The 17,391-nt window shown below is 56.3% G+C and overlaps 1 protein-coding gene across 1 annotated transcript in view; it reads left to right on the forward strand.

Annotated features, from left to right (window-relative positions):
• Positions 1–17,391, forward strand: part of Sulf2 (sulfatase 2) — a 45,013-nt gene that overhangs the window by 7,423 nt on the left and 20,199 nt on the right. The window contains exon 2 of the mRNA XM_013024374.1: positions 1,045–1,284. Coding sequence (XP_012879828.1) covers positions 1,045–1,284 — 240 coding nt within the window. The remainder of the gene's footprint in view (positions 1–1,044; positions 1,285–17,391) is intronic.

The following is a 17,391-nucleotide window of genomic DNA, read 5'->3' on the forward strand; positions in this document are numbered from 1 at the left end:
CACACACACACACACACACACACACACACACACACACACACACACACACACACAGAGCCCTCCAGTGTCCAATGGTCGGGTAGTTAGGGGCCGTCTGAGTCACAGAGGCACAGTGGCCTCACCCCTGACCCTCAGAAGGAAAGTTTGGTCTGTTTTAGTGTCCATGCCCCCAGATGTGTGTTGATCGAGCAAGCGTAGCTTCATGCGCACTGCGAAAACCGCCTTTTTTGATTTCTTCCCTTTGGGCTGTCGGTGCTGGCCAAGCCAGGGGGTGACGTCACGCGTGGACCTGTGGGCCCGTGGCAGGCCTTCAGTGACAAAGGTCCCTGTCCCCTGGGAGGCTGCGCGTGGCCTGCTGCGGGGACGCCCGTGGTGACCTCATGCTGGGCACAGGAAATGGTACGGATCTAGTGGACAGGCCCCGCTGTCCTGCAGCCTGGAGGCTGGAGCCCTGGAGGGCCTGGGATCTGCGTGGTGCTAAAGCCAAGCCTCGTGGGGAGGGGGCTCCGGCTGGCACGCACCTCTGTGCACGCGGCCCTGGCTGGTGCACACCCAGGAGCTCTCCAGATGCAGCGTGGCCAGCAGCAGGGCATGGCTTTGGGGGCAGATACGGCGTGAACTAGGAGAAGTGGCCCATGCCGGGCCCGTGGGTTGGGAAATCCTCAGCAAGGTTGGGCCAGGGTTGGTGGGACCAGGTTTCAGCAAGAGTGAACCATTCTTGGGAGCGTTCCAAATAAAACAGAGTCTAATCCTCCCCCAGCTCACACCATGGTTTGCCTTAAAAAGAAAAAACAATCCCTCTGTATAGATTAATACCCTGCAGAGCAGACACTGTTTATACATAAAACAGTTGCCCCTCTGTGTGCGCGCTGACCAGTACCAGATGCAGGTCCACCCTGGAGTCTGTCCATGAGTGCATCTGCAGGTGTGGGGTGGATGAGTTAGGTGCTCCTCTCGCCCAGGGCAGCTCCTCCCCACAGCCGGGCCCCTCCCCCCTCCTCCCCCCCCCTCCCGTGGCCCGCTCACACCTCCCTGTGCTTGCAGGTTCCATGCAGGTAATGAACAAGACGAGGCGGATCATGGAGCAGGGGGGCGCGCACTTCGTGAACGCCTTCGTGACCACGCCCATGTGCTGCCCATCCCGATCCTCCATCCTCACCGGCAAGTACGTGCACAACCACAACACCTACACCAACAACGAGAACTGCTCCTCGCCGTCCTGGCAGGCGCAGCATGAGGGCCGCACGTTCGCCGTGTACCTCAACAACACCGGCTACCGCACGGGTGAGTGGCGGGCAGCGGGGGCGGAGTCCGGAGGCAGGGGTACCGGCGTCATCCGGGCTGTACGGGGAACGGCTTGCATGGCCCCTCCAAGCCCCATGTTGATTTACTCTTGTGGTGGTTGTCGATGGTGGGGCTTGAACTCAGGGCCTGGGCACCGTCCCCGAACCTCTTGGTGCTCAAGGCTAGTGCTCTACCACTTGAGCCACAGCGCCACTTCTGGCTTTTGAGTGATTAGATGAGGATAAGAGTCAGGCGGGGACTTTTCTGTCCCGGCTGGCTTCAAACCGTGATCCTCAGATCCCAGTCTCCTGAGTAGCTAAGTTTACAGGCATGATCTACCAGCGCCCGGCTCCGTGTTTATTTTTGAGTGCAGAAAATGAGGACAACGCGGTTTGCCATCAGTAGTGATTTAAAATAGAAGAAGAGGAATTCTATTGGAAGTAGGAACTGGATCCCAGGCCAGCCACCCAGCCGCAAGTTGTGTCTTCTTAGTAAGTTAAGAGGCCTTTGGTTGACTTGGACTTTCAGCATGAAGGAGGGTGCCAGAACATTAAGGCTTAGGGGTGGAGAGGAGGAGAGGCGGGACTTCCGCTCTAGTGGTTGTAATCTGGAAGGCATTGAGCATGGAAGTGACCTTTGTCCCCACTGACCCGGCCAGCGTCACCTGCGGGCAGTGACCCCAGCATCCAGGGAGTGTGGCTCTTTGCAAGTTCCATGGGCTGCACAGTGTCCAGTGGAGTCAGTCCAGTCTGGTGCAAAATCCTCCAGATTCCCATCAATTGGACTTGCTTGAATTAAAATGAATAGAGCCAAGGCAGTGATGAAAGCCAATACCATGGCTCAGATGCTGACATCATGGTCTAGTGTTGATGCGGTGGCTCAGATGCTGACATCATGGTCTAGGTGTTGATGCGGTGGCTCAGATGGTCGAGCCATCTGAGGAGATGCATGTATGTGGAGTGTGTGTTTGGGTAGGGGGACCGAGGCAGGGTGAGACCCCACCAGGAGACCCACATGCTCATCCAACTGCAGAATGGCCTGGGCTGGGGAGGGGGAGGCGCGGGGAGGCCCGCACCTTGCTTGGGCTGTTCTATGGACATGTGACTCGATTTCTTTTAGCTGGAGTTTGAACCCAGAGCCTTGTCTTTGCTAGGCACACACTTTACTACCTGAGCCCCAGCCCCAGCAGCCCCCTTGGTTTCTGACCTCTGCCAGGCCAGGCTAACGGGTGATTGGCAGCCAGGGCGTCATGGGAGGTGCGGGGGGGAGGGGGACGGAGAAGGGACAGGCTGGGTCGCAGTCTGGTGGCAGCCCTGACCAAAGGAGGCCAGGTGGCTGGGCCCAGGAATGATTGCTTCTGCCCATCTCTGTAGTCCCTGCTTGGCTGGGCGTAGATGGGCCCCCTAGCCACTGTGGTGCAGGGGTCCCACCACGAGACCTCCAAACTCTGCACAAGGCATCTCGGCATGGGCTGTGCTGAGTGTGCGTCCCCGCTCTGCCACCGCCTGGCTCTGTGAGCTGTCCTTGGTTGCCCGGACATGGCCAACAATGTCGCCGAGCTCCTGGATGTCACAAAGCCAGATGGGGGGGGGGGCTACAGTAGTGGCCGGCTCCCAGGAAGCACGTGGGGAGTGCGATATGACAGCGATTCTCCCAGGGACACGGCATCACTCTGGCCGCCTCGGCCAGTGAGCTGGTGGTGGAGGCAAACCCAAGAGCACGCGCTGAGCCTCTCAGGTGCTCAGCCAGCCGCCCCACTCACCAGAGCAGACACCAGCAGGGCCCACCACACCGGATGCATGCGGGGAACACTGGCTTTGCATAGATGCAAATGAGCCCCTGCACCTGCTGCGACAGTGGCTGAAAATGCATGCCTTGTCCCATTCAGCAATTCCGCTCTGGCTGGGTGCCCTCCGCTCTGGGGAGACTGTGGTCCCGTGTGGCTGCTCTGCTTGCTCGTGGTGGATGCTCAGGGACAGTAGACTGACTGCAATCCAAGCGCAGCAACCCAGCTGCAAGTGCGCTCAACAAGTCATCGAATGAGAGTGCTGTGATTTCATCAGAAGGCTCAGGGATCTCCCAGGAGACTGGCACCCACCTCAGGGCCTTTGCACTTACCCTTTCCTCCCCATCACATGCATGGTCTGCTCGCCTCTACCCCATCCACCTGGTGCCTCCTCCCAAAAGCCTTCTTGGACTTTCTCTGTGCCCACTCTGTCTCCTTACTTGCTTTCTTTTCCTGTCAGGTGCTTGATGTCCTTTAATATGCATTTATGGGTTTGTCTATCATCCGGGTCCCCTTCCCGTGCCCCTTGTCCTGGTCTTACTTCCTGGATGTGGCTACCGTGGCTGGGCATGGTGGTGTCACTTCTAGATTGCCAGCTCAGTGTCTCTCCAAGGTGCTCACCCCATAGCAGGTGCTCAGAGCAGATGGATGCACCCTCCATCCAGGGCCTGCAGCCATGCCATCCCTTCCTTTCTCCTTCCTCCCCGTCACCCCCTGCCCACCCTGTCCTCTCTTCTTCCTCCCCCCTGCTGCTCACAGAGAAGAGGGGACTCACGGATGCCCGGCCGCCCTCTCTGGGCCCCTGGCCCAGCTGTCCCTGCCTTTACAATGGCAGCCTTCTCTGGCCCCTTGGCTTCCGTCCTGCTGTGACTCCCGGCTCTCTTCCTCTCCCTTCGAGTACACAGGGCACGCACAGTGCATACACAGTTCCCTTTTTCCCTCGGCCCAGCTGCCCCTTGTCCACCCACCACCGCTGTGGCCCGGTGGTGTGACAGGATGTCCCTGTCCACCCTGGAAGGTGAGCTCATTGATGGCAGGGGCTTCCTGGCCCTCCCTGTACCCGGGGCCTGGCCTCCCCCTCCCATGGAGGTCTGAGCCTCAGCTAGAGGCCCACAGCCCCGCCAGGGACCCAGCTGGCCAGGGCAGCGACCGGAGGCCAGGGCTGGGTTTTTCCCTCTGTGTTTCTCACCCACCGCATCGTCGGCTCGGGCTCCAGCACCTTCAGGTTTCAAAGCAAGCCAAGCACAGGAGCCAGAAAGCGAGGCTCGCTCCCTGGCTCCCTCAGTCTTGCTTTCTCCTCTGTACGACACTGTGGCCACATCGGTGGGAGTTACCCAGTGGCGGTGGCGTGGCTGGCATCCCCAGACCCGGAAGGAGAGGGGGGCCCTGGATGGGAGAGGAAGCTCCACACCGAGGTGAGGTGTGGCTCAAAGCCCTCTGCCCTTGTCCCTGGTGGCGGTCAGTTTCCAGACTGGGTGCACCAAGTGGACTCACTGAGTGGCTACAAACAAGAGATGTCCATCTTCCATACCACACAAGCTGAAAGTCTACCCGAAGTCCCCAGGCTCTAGGGAGAATCCCCCCCTGCCTCTGCCGGGTGCCCAGCTGTCCTTGGCTTGTGGCCGTGTTGCTCCAGCCATCGCCTCTGCCTTCTCATGCTCTTGTCGCTGGTGTGGTGTGACTCACCTTCACATAAGCCACTGTTGGTGACGTCCCAGTCCCTGGGGTGAGGGCCCAGCCCCCGGGGTGAGGTTCCAGACCCCAGCGTGAAGGCCTGAGTGAGAACCTGGGCGGGGAGCAGGGTTCATAGCTCAGCCCAGGCATCCACCTCCGCAGAGACAGTGAAGCCTGCGGTCCAGCCGAGGTCATCGCATGGCCATCGAGGGCACAGGGCCCACCGGCCACCCTCCTGCCGAGTGCTGGCCGTGGCTGGCTTCGTTCTACCATGTCGGTCTGCTCACCCACGCCCCCAGCCACCACCATCCACCCTGTCCTTCCAGTTAGAGTCCCCGGCTCAGGGGCAGCCACCAAGCGCCCTCCTGGGACCCGTGTCTTGGCCAGCTCATGGCAGGCTGTGTGGTTCCATCTATGCAGCAGGAGTGGAAGCGAGGAGAGGCGCAGGGGCAAGGGGTCCCAGCACCCTCCTCCCTGCCTCCCCCCCAGGCCGAGAAGCCTGCCTCTGTTCCCCCATGAGCCGGGGGCTGCCAAAGCTGGATGCCGAGGGGGATCGGAGCAAGAGCGTGAATCAAAATCAGCTGTGTGGGCTAGCGGGGCAGGGGGCTAGGCCTCAAAGGTGGAGTTTGAACTCTGCTTTAAGACAACAAGAAGAAGGAGCAAGCCGGGAGCTGGTGGCTCACACCTGTGAACTTAGGTACTCCAGAAGCTGAGATCTGAGGATCTTGGTTTGAAGCCAGCCCAGGCAGGAGAGTCAGTAAGAACCTTATCTCCAGTTAACCAGCCAAAAGCCACAAGTGGAACTGTGGCTCAAGTGGTAGAGCGCTAGCCTTGAACAACAACAAAAACCCTAATGGACAGTGCTCAGGCTCTGAGTTCAAATCAAGCTAAAATAAAAAACAAGAAACTAAACATCAGGCAGACCCACAGCGTGAGTTAGACCTAGGCAAAAGGTTTACAAGTTTTCTTTTTCCTAGCCTGGGGGGAGGATGGCACCCCCCATGGGTTAATATCCACGAGTGTGTTTCTGATGGTCATGCGGGTTGTGGGCTTGAGGTGGACGTGGACAGCTTGCTCTGCAGAGCCCACGAGGTTTTAGTCTTTTCCAACATCTTTCGCGTATTTATTTTTAGCTGCGCCTTGAACCTAAGTCTTTTGCATATAAATATGGAAGGGTTCGGCGGTTTATATATACCCGGAATATTATAATCGCATAACAAACTTCCCCAAGAGTTGTTCTTTATCTCTGTAAAGCCCTGTTTCTTGCTGCAGTGACATCCGAAGCATTTGAATTGCAAATGCTGCCGCCCACCCAGCCCCATTTGTAACTGTCGCCCTCCCGAATCCATCTCCCCACGCCAGCCTCTGACGCGCAGGCTTGTCTCCTTGATGGATGTGTCGCCGAAATCTCGCGTTGAAATTTTCCTTCGTTATATATTGCCTTTCCTCTTCTTGTACTTGTAGAGCGCAGTTAGAGCACGCTGCCGGCTCTGGCAGCCGTGGGCAGAGGTAGTTTTCATTACCATTCAGTTGCCTTTCCAGAATAATCAGGAGACTTCACAAAATGTTTGTCCCAGAAGGGACATGGGTGAGATGGCAGGAGGAGCAACTCTTCAGAGTCAGCTCAGTGGGGCACTCTCCAGGGTGATGATCAAATGTCCATGGACATTGTTCTGAGAATCCTGGGTGAGTTTCCTTCCCACCCCCGGCCCAGCCTTGTGGGTAAAAACACTTAAAAGGGGGCAGATGCCAGGTACCTGTAGCTCACGTCTGCAATCCTAGCTTCTCAGGAGGCTGAGATCTGAGGGTGGTGCTGGTTTGAAACCAGCCCACGTGGGAAAGTCCATGAGATTCTTATCTCCAACGAACCACCCAAAAGCCAGAAGTAGCACTGTGACTCAAGTGGTAGAGAGCCAGCCAGCCTCCACTGAAAAAGCTCAAGGACAGCGCCTAAGCTTTGCGCTCAAGCCCCCAGTATCGAGAAGGGATGTGGGGCAGAAAGAAGTGTAAGACAGAGCTCATCTTGATGGCACAGCAGACGCACGACACTCACGCTGGAGCTGTCATCAGGAGACGGCTGTCTGCTGGTTCACTTTTCCAGAATGAGGGACGTCACCTGCTGGGTGGGTGACCCTGGCATTGAGGCCTGGCTTCAGTTTCAGGCCCGGGCAGCTGCCCTCCCCGCCATCCTCACCTTCGGCATGCCCAGCCCGGGCTTGCTGAAACCAGTCAGTGGACATGTGGGGCCTGGGTGGCTCTCAGTGGTAACACCCACCCACAAGTCAGGAAACAGCCACCGTGCCGGCTACTTGCTTGTCCCTGCTTCTCCCTAGCGGCTCATCATTTTCCCAGCCTTCCAGAAGACAGAACTTGGATAAACCCTCCACTGCCTGCTTTCTGCTCTTCAAATGAGCCCACAGCCCTTGGCCTGGCCTGCTCACCTCGAGCTCCACATTTCCTGTCTCCTTTCCTGCCCGGCAACACGGAGACCACAAGCCCAGCCTCGCTGCTGTTCTTTAAGCCTTCCAAGGTCATTGCCTCCGCATATAACTCCGACTGCTCGCTTAAGAACTTCCGTGATCCATGCCCCCCCCTTCCCTGAACAGCCCAACCCACCCTGTTCTCTGCTGTGAACTCAGTTTGGTCCTCTGACTTTTCTCTCTCTTGAAATTATCCTATTTTACTTGCTACTCCTCAGTAAACGGTGGCAGGTACAGCCACTCCGCGACGATTTGGATGGGCCTCGGGGTGTGACATCAGTGGGAAAGTATTGCTTAACAAGGCCAAAGGTCCTGAGTTCAAACTTCAGTACTGTCATGAAAAAAGAATGGAAATTGATTGAAGCCAAGTTTGCTGCTGGCTCCCAACTCCGTCTGTCTGCTTCTTGGAGACTTTCCTGTGGGTTGGCTTTATTCCTAGGAAGCCCCGCCCACCCCTGCACCCCCTCCCCTGGGTGTGGTGGCAGGGTGGCCCTCACAGGGACCACGTGGCCCAGAAGGTGAGAGACCCCTGCTGAAAAGGAGGCCTCTTTGCAGAGTAGCTGCAAAGCCTGAGGGAGGCACTCATTGGCTCAGCGAGGATCACATGTTTCTCCCTTGTCCAACCAAAGAGGCTGGAGGAGATGAGACCATCTGATTGGCCAGGTGCAGATGGAAGGATCTGGAAACAATCTGGAGAGAATTTTGAAGGCTGAAGGCAAGGAAAAGCACAGGAACTAAGGCCAGGAGACTGGGTGCTGGGCAGACGAATGAAGCAGATGTGTAGGCCAGCTGCAGCCCCCGTTAGGGGGCCAGATAGAAGGGCCCCTCTGACGTCCCTCAGCTCCCCTCTTCCCGCACGGCGTGCCTCCAACTCTCCGCTCAGCAAGATCCTATCTCCCACCTCCAGCACGTCCGCAGCATTGATTTATCACCGCATGCACAGCTTGCAACCAAGTCTTCTCAAAAGCAGAAGAAGCTGGTGGTGGGTGACCTTGCAGGACAGAGGGAGAAGGATCCTGTTACAGACCTTCCGAAGTGCCCGCCGGGCTGCGGGGCTCTGGGTTATTTATTGAATTTCTTCCCAACCCTGCCTCCTTAGCCAATTTGTCTGCCAAAGAAACAAAAGATTTCAGGCCTGTGGCATTTCGCATTTAATATTTATAGTGTTCTCGAATCTGCAGCAATGCTGCTTCTCTTCTAGGCTAGTAGGATTGCTTCTTGTTGCCCGGACCAGGAACAGGGATGGTCTGCTGGTGGCAGGGGCGGGATCGAACCTGTCCTAGGCCAGCTCGACTTCTGTATTGCGCGGAACCCTTGGGACCAAATTTGGACCTTGCAAAATGGTAGCTGACAGCAAGGGTCTACACTTCCACTCCACACATGCTGTTTCTATTACAAGATACTTTTTAAAATTGGAGAATTGTACCCTCCCCCCCAATTCAAATGTCTCTTCAAAGAAATGAAAAATGAGGGCAGTTTTGCCACTATTAACTGTATGTAGTAGGAGTAGATAAACTACAACCCATAGGAGTTGATTCTTCCTTTTGTTAATAAAGTTTTATTGGGACACAGCCACACCCTGGACCTTAAGAACCCAGTAGGGCTGTTTTTACCCTATGCTGGCAGAGTTGATCGTCACCAGATACCCTGTGGCTGTAAGACTGGAAATACGTACAGCCTGGCTTTCTGCGGGTGTGTCCTGAACCCCACTAGGTGACTATAACCTGGTTTTGTGTCACACCCGCAAATATTTGTTAGGAGGAACCATTACCCAAGATGGCTCCCCACTAGTGCCATGGCTAGGCAGCAGGAAGTGGGGGAGCTGGAAGGCCATGCCCACTTCCTACGGGGTCAGAACGGGAGAGAGAAGAAAATACACTAAATGACTAGCTACTCAGGAGGCTGAGATCCCAGGATTGCAGTTTGAAGCTCTCCTAGGCAGCAAAAAAATTCAGGAGATGATCTCCAATCAACCAAAAAGACAAAGTGGAGGTATGGCTCAAGTGGTAGAGCACCAGCCCGAGCAAAAAAGTTAAAGGATAGCACCCAGGCCCTGAATGGAAGGCCTAGGAACAGCACAAAGAAATAAAAATAAAAAAGAACTACTATATAGAATTACAAAGGACTCTAATTATACTGATGCTTAGAGTACTTTACCATCTGTGCTGGGACAGTTCTTTACCCAGAAGGACTTGCAGTAGTGTTTGGTAACAGACAGGCCTGGTAGTTCCCATGCCTGTGAAGGGGCCCTGCCTAGACGGTATTTCAGGGATTCTGGTGATGAGGGTGGTAGAAGGAATGTGTGATATCGTTGTGTCACCGGATGCAGGTGAGGGTATGTGAAGTTTCCTTCAAAAGTAGGGATGCTTTCTGGACTGGTCACTATGGAAGAGCTTTATTGAGCAAGTAAGCAAGCAAGCAGATAAACAGACTAACAGAAAGGCAGGGCGACATTCTAACAGAGTGTGGACGCTCTCCAAGGGAGAGAAAGAGACCCTCAGCTGCTTGGCTGCTAGGGGTATGTAGATGGTAACGGCAGGGGTTCTGGCTTTAAAGTTACCTGAAGATAGGTGTCTTATCTTTGCTCTATCACTCCTGGCGTTACTCTCTGAGTTTCTGGATGTTTGGGGTATTCTTTCCAGGTAAGAATGCATCCTGCGGGTGTGTCCTGAAACTGATCCTTATCATTGAGATAAGGAAAACGCCCTGTTGTCTGCATTTTGGGTAGGAGGCTGCTTAATTTTGGGGGGAGCATTTCTCTCAGGAAGGCATACATCCTGTCAGACAAATGTTAATTCATGGGGTGAGAAATGCATCCCTCAGGAAGGAATGCACCCTGTTTTCTCTGTTTGAAGCAGGGATCGCACTTGATTGGCACTAGGTCAAGTGACCCAGTCTCACTGCTCCCTAAACCACTTTGTTCCCTAATCTTAAGGGAAGTAGGTGAATGAGTAGCTCCTGTATTTGCTGTTAGCTTAGTTTCCCCCTGGTCTCTCCTGCTTCAGTTGGATTTGTGCTGTGTTGCCTTCACACCTCCTTGGAGAGGACCCTCCTTAGAGGTTAAGGACTAGAAGCTGCTTTAATTGTTAAAGACTAGAAGCTGCTTTAATTGTCCATGTCCAGGCCTTACCTGAGGCCTTGTCTACAGGTGCACACCTCCTTCCTCAGGTGCTCTGCTCCAGTCCCACACCGTGGAAATGTTACCACGACTCCCACATTTCTACCTGTGCCATGTTCTTCCAGGCTTCTGATGAGTACCTCGAGGTCAGCATGTCTGACCTTCCAACCGCCCCCAATCCAGCCCCTCTTGTGGCTCCACCTTCTAGATCAGTACCAGACACCCCCAAAACCGGGTAGAAAGATGGTGACTGGGCAGCCAGAACCTGCAGCTCCCTCGTGCTTCCCAGAAGCTGGTGGCTGTGGGGTCTTCCATGGCTCACGTACCCCCGCGGGTTTATACAGGACTTGGTGTTTACTGGGCTCTTCCAGACACACGGACTCGGCGGACGAGAGGCACCCACAGCCCCCGCCATCACAGGCTGATCCTCTCATTGGAGGAAGTAGATGGTGAAAATAACAGAGGACAAATTTGCTAAGCAGTGATCAACGCTATAGGGAAACAAAGGCAGGAAGAGGGATGGTTAGAGTTGTGACCCAACGAGGCAGCCTTCGAATACATGCCTGGGAAAGCCCTGTGCAGGCTTCCTGAAGAAGAGTCCTTTCCTAGAGAGCGAGGCAAGGGCACAGGCCCTGGCAGGAAGGAGCTGGGGTGGGGGTAGCTAGAAAGACAAGGGCCCACTGAGGCTGAAGAGAGTGGGCCCCGGGCCCAGTGGGGGCGAATGGGGTCAGAGGGCGACAGAAGACATCGCAGCCCCTGGCGTGTGCCCGCCTGGGTGAGGAACCGGTGGCCACTTGCACTGAAGAGCTTGGTGATGGCAAAGGAATCGATCAGGAGAGGGTTTGAAGTCAGTAACAGCCCAGATGGTGAGAGGCCACGGGAGGGGGGAATCAGACACTGCCTGGCAGGGCAAGATGCCTGGCTTCACTGGCTCCGTGAGGCAGAGCCGTGTGCCGGGCAGGCCAGACTTGCCATTTCCCATTTCATCTGTTGCTGACCTTTCCAGACTGCCTTGACCATCATCATTTACTGTCACCGGCTCCGCTCCCTCTCAGACGTGGGTCACGCCGGGTGTGTGCTTGGTGCTGCCCCCGTAGCCCACCTGTGTGAGCTGGGGTCTCAGAGGCCTGGGCCCAGGCCACCTCTGGTTTCTAACAAGCACTCTCAATTGTGCGGCCTTCACCGTGCAGGGCTCCTGCAGTGCCTCCTCCAGCCTGGCTGGGGGCCCGTGTGTGGCTGTTCCCACTTTCCGGTGAGCTGAGGAGGCAGGGCCGGCCTCTGGCCTCTGACGGGGGAGACCCAGATCTTCAGAGCCACCCAGCACCCTCCCTCCCCCGCCTTTGTTACCGCATGCCATGTGCGACACCATACACCGCACTGGCCGTGTCCCCAGGCACACGTCTGACTGGTGTGGGGTCATTCTGTATACTGGAGGGTGTGGTGCGTGCGCGTGTGTGCATGTACACACACACACATGCACACGCGCGTGCACACGCACCACACCTGCCTCCAGAAACCCCAGCACCTCTCCCAGCACCTGCCTGTGACTGTTTCCGGTTGCAGTTTCACTCACTGTCCCCCAGGTGGCAGGATCGCCCTGCTGGCCCCGTTCACGCTGGTTGCACCCAAGTCCAGAGGCTGAGCCTTTTTCCCATCAGGCAGTGCTCTCCTGGGCACGCTGAAACAGAAACCACTTGGGGTAAAACCCAGCTGCCCGGCCCTCCCCTGGGAGGAGGCGCAGTGTGCCCCAGGCCCTGACCCAGGTCCACTGACCCGGCTGCTGTTCTCTGCTGCCCACTGGCAGGTGCTGGGCTGGGGCCACTGGGCCCAGACAAGGCTTTGGTGCCCTGGACCCTTCATGTGCTTTGATCACAGCTATGTGGGAGGTAGACGTAGGAGAAAGGGGAAAGGATAGGACTCTACTCAGAAAAATAATCACGCAAAAAAGGGCTGGAGACATAGCTCAAGTGTCACAGTAGCAGCCTAGCAAGCATGATGTCCTGAGTTCAAATCCCAGCATTGCCAGAAACCAGATATTCAATTAATGCATTGTCAACCCCAAGGCAGCCTGGTGTGATTCGGTGAGTCACATGAGGAACTAAGAAGCTCTCTATCGGTTATTGAAGATGAATTGAATTGAATGTGAAGATGAAGAAGGTGTGAGATGAAGGCGTGTGGAAAGTCACCAATGCCCTTACAACAGCCCTGTTGATGGCTCCACCCAGGCGCTCCAGCATTCAGGGAATAAGCAGTCAGGCTGTGGGAGGGGCACGTGCAGGGTGTATGAGTCAGGCTGAGGGGATACTTGCCCCCTGTATCACCAGGGAGAAGAAGAGGTGTTGCTGCAGTTTTGAACAGGTGTTCCTTTTGCTGGCTGACCTTGGTCTCCCTCTGCTCCCCTCTGGCCTCTGGCTCCAGAGATGCCAAGGTGATGCCTCCTGTGCCCACCTGTACCGGGCATCGCCATCTGTGCATCTCACAGGAAGACACGGCACAAACGCGATTGTGACAGCATTTATCTCAGACCTGGGGCACACGTGGGGTGTGGGGCGCAGGTGTGGGGCCTCTGCTTCACTTGTGATCATGGGACTGTCCCTCTTGGTGGACACATGCTTGCTGGGTGCCAGTTGTAAGAAGGAGACATAGACAGTTTTCCTTCCACATCTGCAGATTTAACACGAAGATCAGGAGAACTCAAAAAAAAATTGGTGTGGAACAGGTACAGAATTCATTCTCTGTAGCACTATTTGCATAGTATTTATGTTAAGTAACAGTCACGACTAAAGCATACAGGACCATGTTGTAGGTAAGATGCAAATGCGGTGCCATTTTATCTGAAAGGACTTGGGCATCCATGTGTTTTGTGTCCAGGAGTCCTGGAGCCAATGGCTTTGACATACCCAGGGACGGCTGTGTTAGTAACCTTGATTAGACACTGTCACTATCTCCATCATAGATGGAGAGATAGAGGTATCAAGAGATTGAAGGAGCCTGGTGTGGTGGGGTAAACCTGTAATCCCAGCGCTGAGAAAGCAGAACCTGGAGGATTGTGAATTTGAGGCTAGGCCTGTCCTGCTTAGCATGACCAGATCTGAAAGAGGAGCGAAAGGCCTGCTAGGGGCCCACCAGGACACGGGGCTGGCTTTTGCTATCGACTTCTCCAGGCTCCTGGGATGCGAAGGAAGTCTTGGGGGAATGCCACTTCCTCTCAGCCATGACCCTCCTTTCTCATCTCCACCGTGCTCCTCCTCTCCGTATGTCGCTGTCAGCTAGCTTTTCCTGGTCACGGGCAGCCCCTGGGAGCAGCAGGAACCCTGCCGGCTGCTGTGGCTCCGCCCCTTTCAGGTTGCAGCCTGGGCACTGTGGTCTCCATCCATTCTCCCACTGTCTCATCTGTCACCCATACAGATCTGTGCGCCAAAGAGCCGGGGGCACGGGGTGTCCGCTGCACAGCCGCAGGTCACCATGGTGATGCTGAAGTGCACTGGGGAGGGGCTGCTGTTCTGTGGCTGAAATCCATCCACCCGTGTCTGATCCAGGTGTTTAAAAAAGTCGACAAAAGACCACAGGGCTCTGCTGGGACCTGCTCACAGAGGGGCCCCTCCAAGCCCCATCCGGACCCTCATCTGCGGCCAGGCTGCTCCACCCCAGCCCTGTCTGGGGGCCCCCAGCCCTGCCCTCCTTCCTCCCACCCCACCCAGCCCCGGAGCCCAAGCTCCTCCGCTCCAGCCACAATCTGGGCTGCACGTTTCCTCCTGGTCCTAATTCTAGCTCATTCTCTTGGCCCTGTCTCCCAGCCTCTCCACTGCCCCCTGGGCCCATGCTAATACGCTTCTCCCACCTTTACTGGTGCCAGAATAACCATTTTAAAAACTGTCTTGGGGAAATCTAATCAAATGAGAGCAAAATCTAATTTGGCACTAAAAGCCTCCGAGCACAGCGGGTTTTCTAGGGCCTCGAACAGCCCGGATAATAAACTTGCTCTGGGTTCTGTAAGGGGTGGGCTGGAGGGAGGAGAGAGGTGACAGGAGGAGGCCGTGTGGAGGAGATGGCCGCGAATCCTGACAGCCATGGCGTCGGGTGTCACAGATGGGGGTCCAAAGGCAGAAGGACCCCGTCCACCCACACCGCGAGATGCCCGTCCTGCCAGCCCCGCTGCCGCCTGCCACCACTCCCGGCCCAGCTCTTCAGAGACAGGTGACCAGGAATCGGATCACCAGCCAGAACCCAGAAGGTCTGGGCGAGACCAGTCCCCCTGGGGTCCCGTGGACCCTTCTCTTCCATCAACTGTGGGGTAAAGGTCCTACTTCTCCAATGGCTGGGTGATTCTGGGGTCCTGTCCACTGTGTGCCTGTTCCCAGCAAAATGCTTAGGAAATGTGAACTCTGGGGGTGGGGTTTCCAGGCCGGTGTGTTGTGCACACGTGTGCATGTACATGGCATGTGCCTGCCACACTGCTTCCCAAAGCCTGTCCTTTGACCTCTAGGACTAGCGAGATCTGATCTTCCGGGTGATGTCCCACCGCCCCTCCCCCCCCGTGGGGTTCTCATGCCCGCCATCCCCATCGCCATCACCTGTATCATTTCATCTTGTTTCTCTGGCCAGCACCTTGCCTGGCTCTGGCGTCCAATAGGTGTTTTATGGGGCAGGGCTGTGTGCATTCTAAGCAATGCCTCATTCGTGTTTAATCCTTGAGCGAGCATGCAGAGTCTGTACTTACACAAACCCACGTGGTTTTTGCCTGCCGGGCATCTGTCATAGGTGAGGCCCCAGCAGCAGCTGGTGGCTGTCACAGCTGTAGGCACCGTGAGGCTCTGTGACCCAAACCCCAACCTGATGTCTACCCCACTCAGGCACGCCCATCTGTCATTGACCTTAACCAATGTCCAACAGAAACTTACCACTGCCACCACGTGATTGGCGGTGGGCGGGAAGTGTGGGGTGAGGGGTCACCTTCCGCATTCTTCCTCCTGGAGGGTCTGAGCTAACCAAGGAATAAACAAAGATCAGGAGTGGTTCCCATACCTGTGTGGGCCAGTGAGCATCTGCCCTCCCCCAGGGCACTCCTGGAAGCCCAGCTCTCCCCACCCAGCTCCCTCCCAAAGCGGCTGACACGCCAGCTGTCCCTGTCCCTGCAGACCAGCAGTTACCCAGGGACTGTGGACCACACTCAGCCCTCCATCCCCTCTGTATGTGTACATGTGTGTGCGTGTGTATGGATGCATGTATGTGTGTGTGTGTACCACCAGTCCTGGGCTTGAACTCAGGGCCTAAAGCTCTTGTTTGTCTTTTTCACTCAAAGCTGGCACTCCAACACTTGAGCCACCCACCCACCATTTTGCTGGTTGATTGGAGATAATACTCTGCGAGTTGGGCTGCCTACTGACCACGATCCTCAAATCTCAGACAGGATTATCGGGGAGAGCCACCAGCCCTTCCCCCCCCCCAACAAGCTTGTAGTTTTATTGGAACTGAGCGGCACCATTTTCCATTAGGTTTGTTTGTTTGCTTATTTATTTATTTAGTGCTGGTCCCAGGACTGGATCTCAGGACCTGCGTGCTGTCCCTGAGATTCTTTTTCTCAAGGCTAGTGCTCTACCACTTAAGCCACAGCACCACTTCCCGCTTTTTCTGAGTGGTTTGTTGGAGGTACGAGTCACAGGCTTTCCTGCTAGGGCTGGCTTCAAATTATGATCTCCAGTTCTCAGCCTCCTGAGTAGCTAGGCTTGTAGGTGTGGCGTGAGCCACCAGTGCCTGCCTTCCTTTCGTTTCCTCTGGGTCTGTCTCCCACGGAGACAGACAGGGTTGGGTACCTGTGTGGAGTGTGGAGGGAGGGGGAGCAGGGGTGGGGGAGCAGGGGTGGGGGAGGGCTTCCCAGCGCAGGGGAGGCTGTGGCAGGTTGTAGGTTGATTCGATCTTGTTTCTCTGGCCAGGCTCCGTCTCTAAGGGCCTTTTCTGGTTCTGAACTGAGAGGGGACACGCTGGAGGCCCACGCGATAGATGGTGGTTTTACAGAAGCTCTGAGTGACTGCCCTCCACTTCGCTATTTCATTCTGGGTTGTTCTCTGTGGCAAAGGGTTGCCAGGGGCCTTGCAGGACAGTTAGCAGAGTCCCTGGCCAACACCCCTAGCTGCGCCCAGCCCCCAGAGCTGTGACACTACCGGAAGCTACCACGCCCTCCCCCACACACCCCTGCATTGCTAGGGCCCTCACTCTGCCAGGGCCAGAAGTGGACTGGGCAGAGTTGGCTGACATGGAGTGTCGTGACTGACCGTGACCTCACGGTGTGGGTTCGCTCTTCTCGGCACCCGTGATCGCAGTCCGTGACTCAACACCCGGCCAGGGACACTCAGTGCTGGTTAATGAGGTGCCACGGCCTAATGCCGTCTCGCTGGAGATACTGGCAGCTGCCCAGCACTGGGCCTGCCGCCTCCGGATGCCAGGCTCTCTGTTTACCCTCGCCCGCCTCCCACTCAGGAGGGACCTTGTCCCCCGGCTCTGCCTGCAGCTGCCCCCAGCAGGCCCTGTAGGGCCTGGATATGGGGGACTGGGCTCCTGTTCCTGAGGGGCCTTATCTCCTGGGCACTGCTCGCCACCAGGCAGGCCTCCAGGAAAGCCCTCCCCAGCGCCTCTCTGCCAGTCCACTGGGCCAATGGAGGCCAGTACCCTCCTCCATGTGGCATTCCTCCCCCATGTCATCTTGGCCCTGCACCCCCGGGGTGTTGTGGCCACCACACGCAGGGCTGAGCGCACACAATCTCCTTACCTTGGATATAAAGCCTGTGCAATCCCTGTCACTGCGGAGTGACGCAGAGCCCCCGCGTCCTTGTGGGGAAAGAGTGGGTTGGATGAGGATCTGTGTCAGCGGGAGAAGGCTCACAAATGGCTCCATGTCTCTCCCCTGGCTTCACAGCCCATAATCATGAAGCGTGTACTTGCTCACTGCCCTAGAAAAGGATCGCCAAGCCGGGTGCCAGCGGCTCACGCCTGTAACCCTCGCTACTCAGGAGGCTAAGATCTGAGGATCGGGGTTCAAAGCCAGCCCAGGC

The sequence above is a fragment of the Dipodomys ordii genome, unplaced genomic scaffold (genome assembly GCF_000151885.1).
Source record: "Dipodomys ordii isolate 6190 unplaced genomic scaffold, Dord_2.0 Scaffold75, whole genome shotgun sequence".
Lineage (NCBI taxonomy): Eukaryota > Metazoa > Chordata > Mammalia > Rodentia > Heteromyidae > Dipodomys > Dipodomys ordii.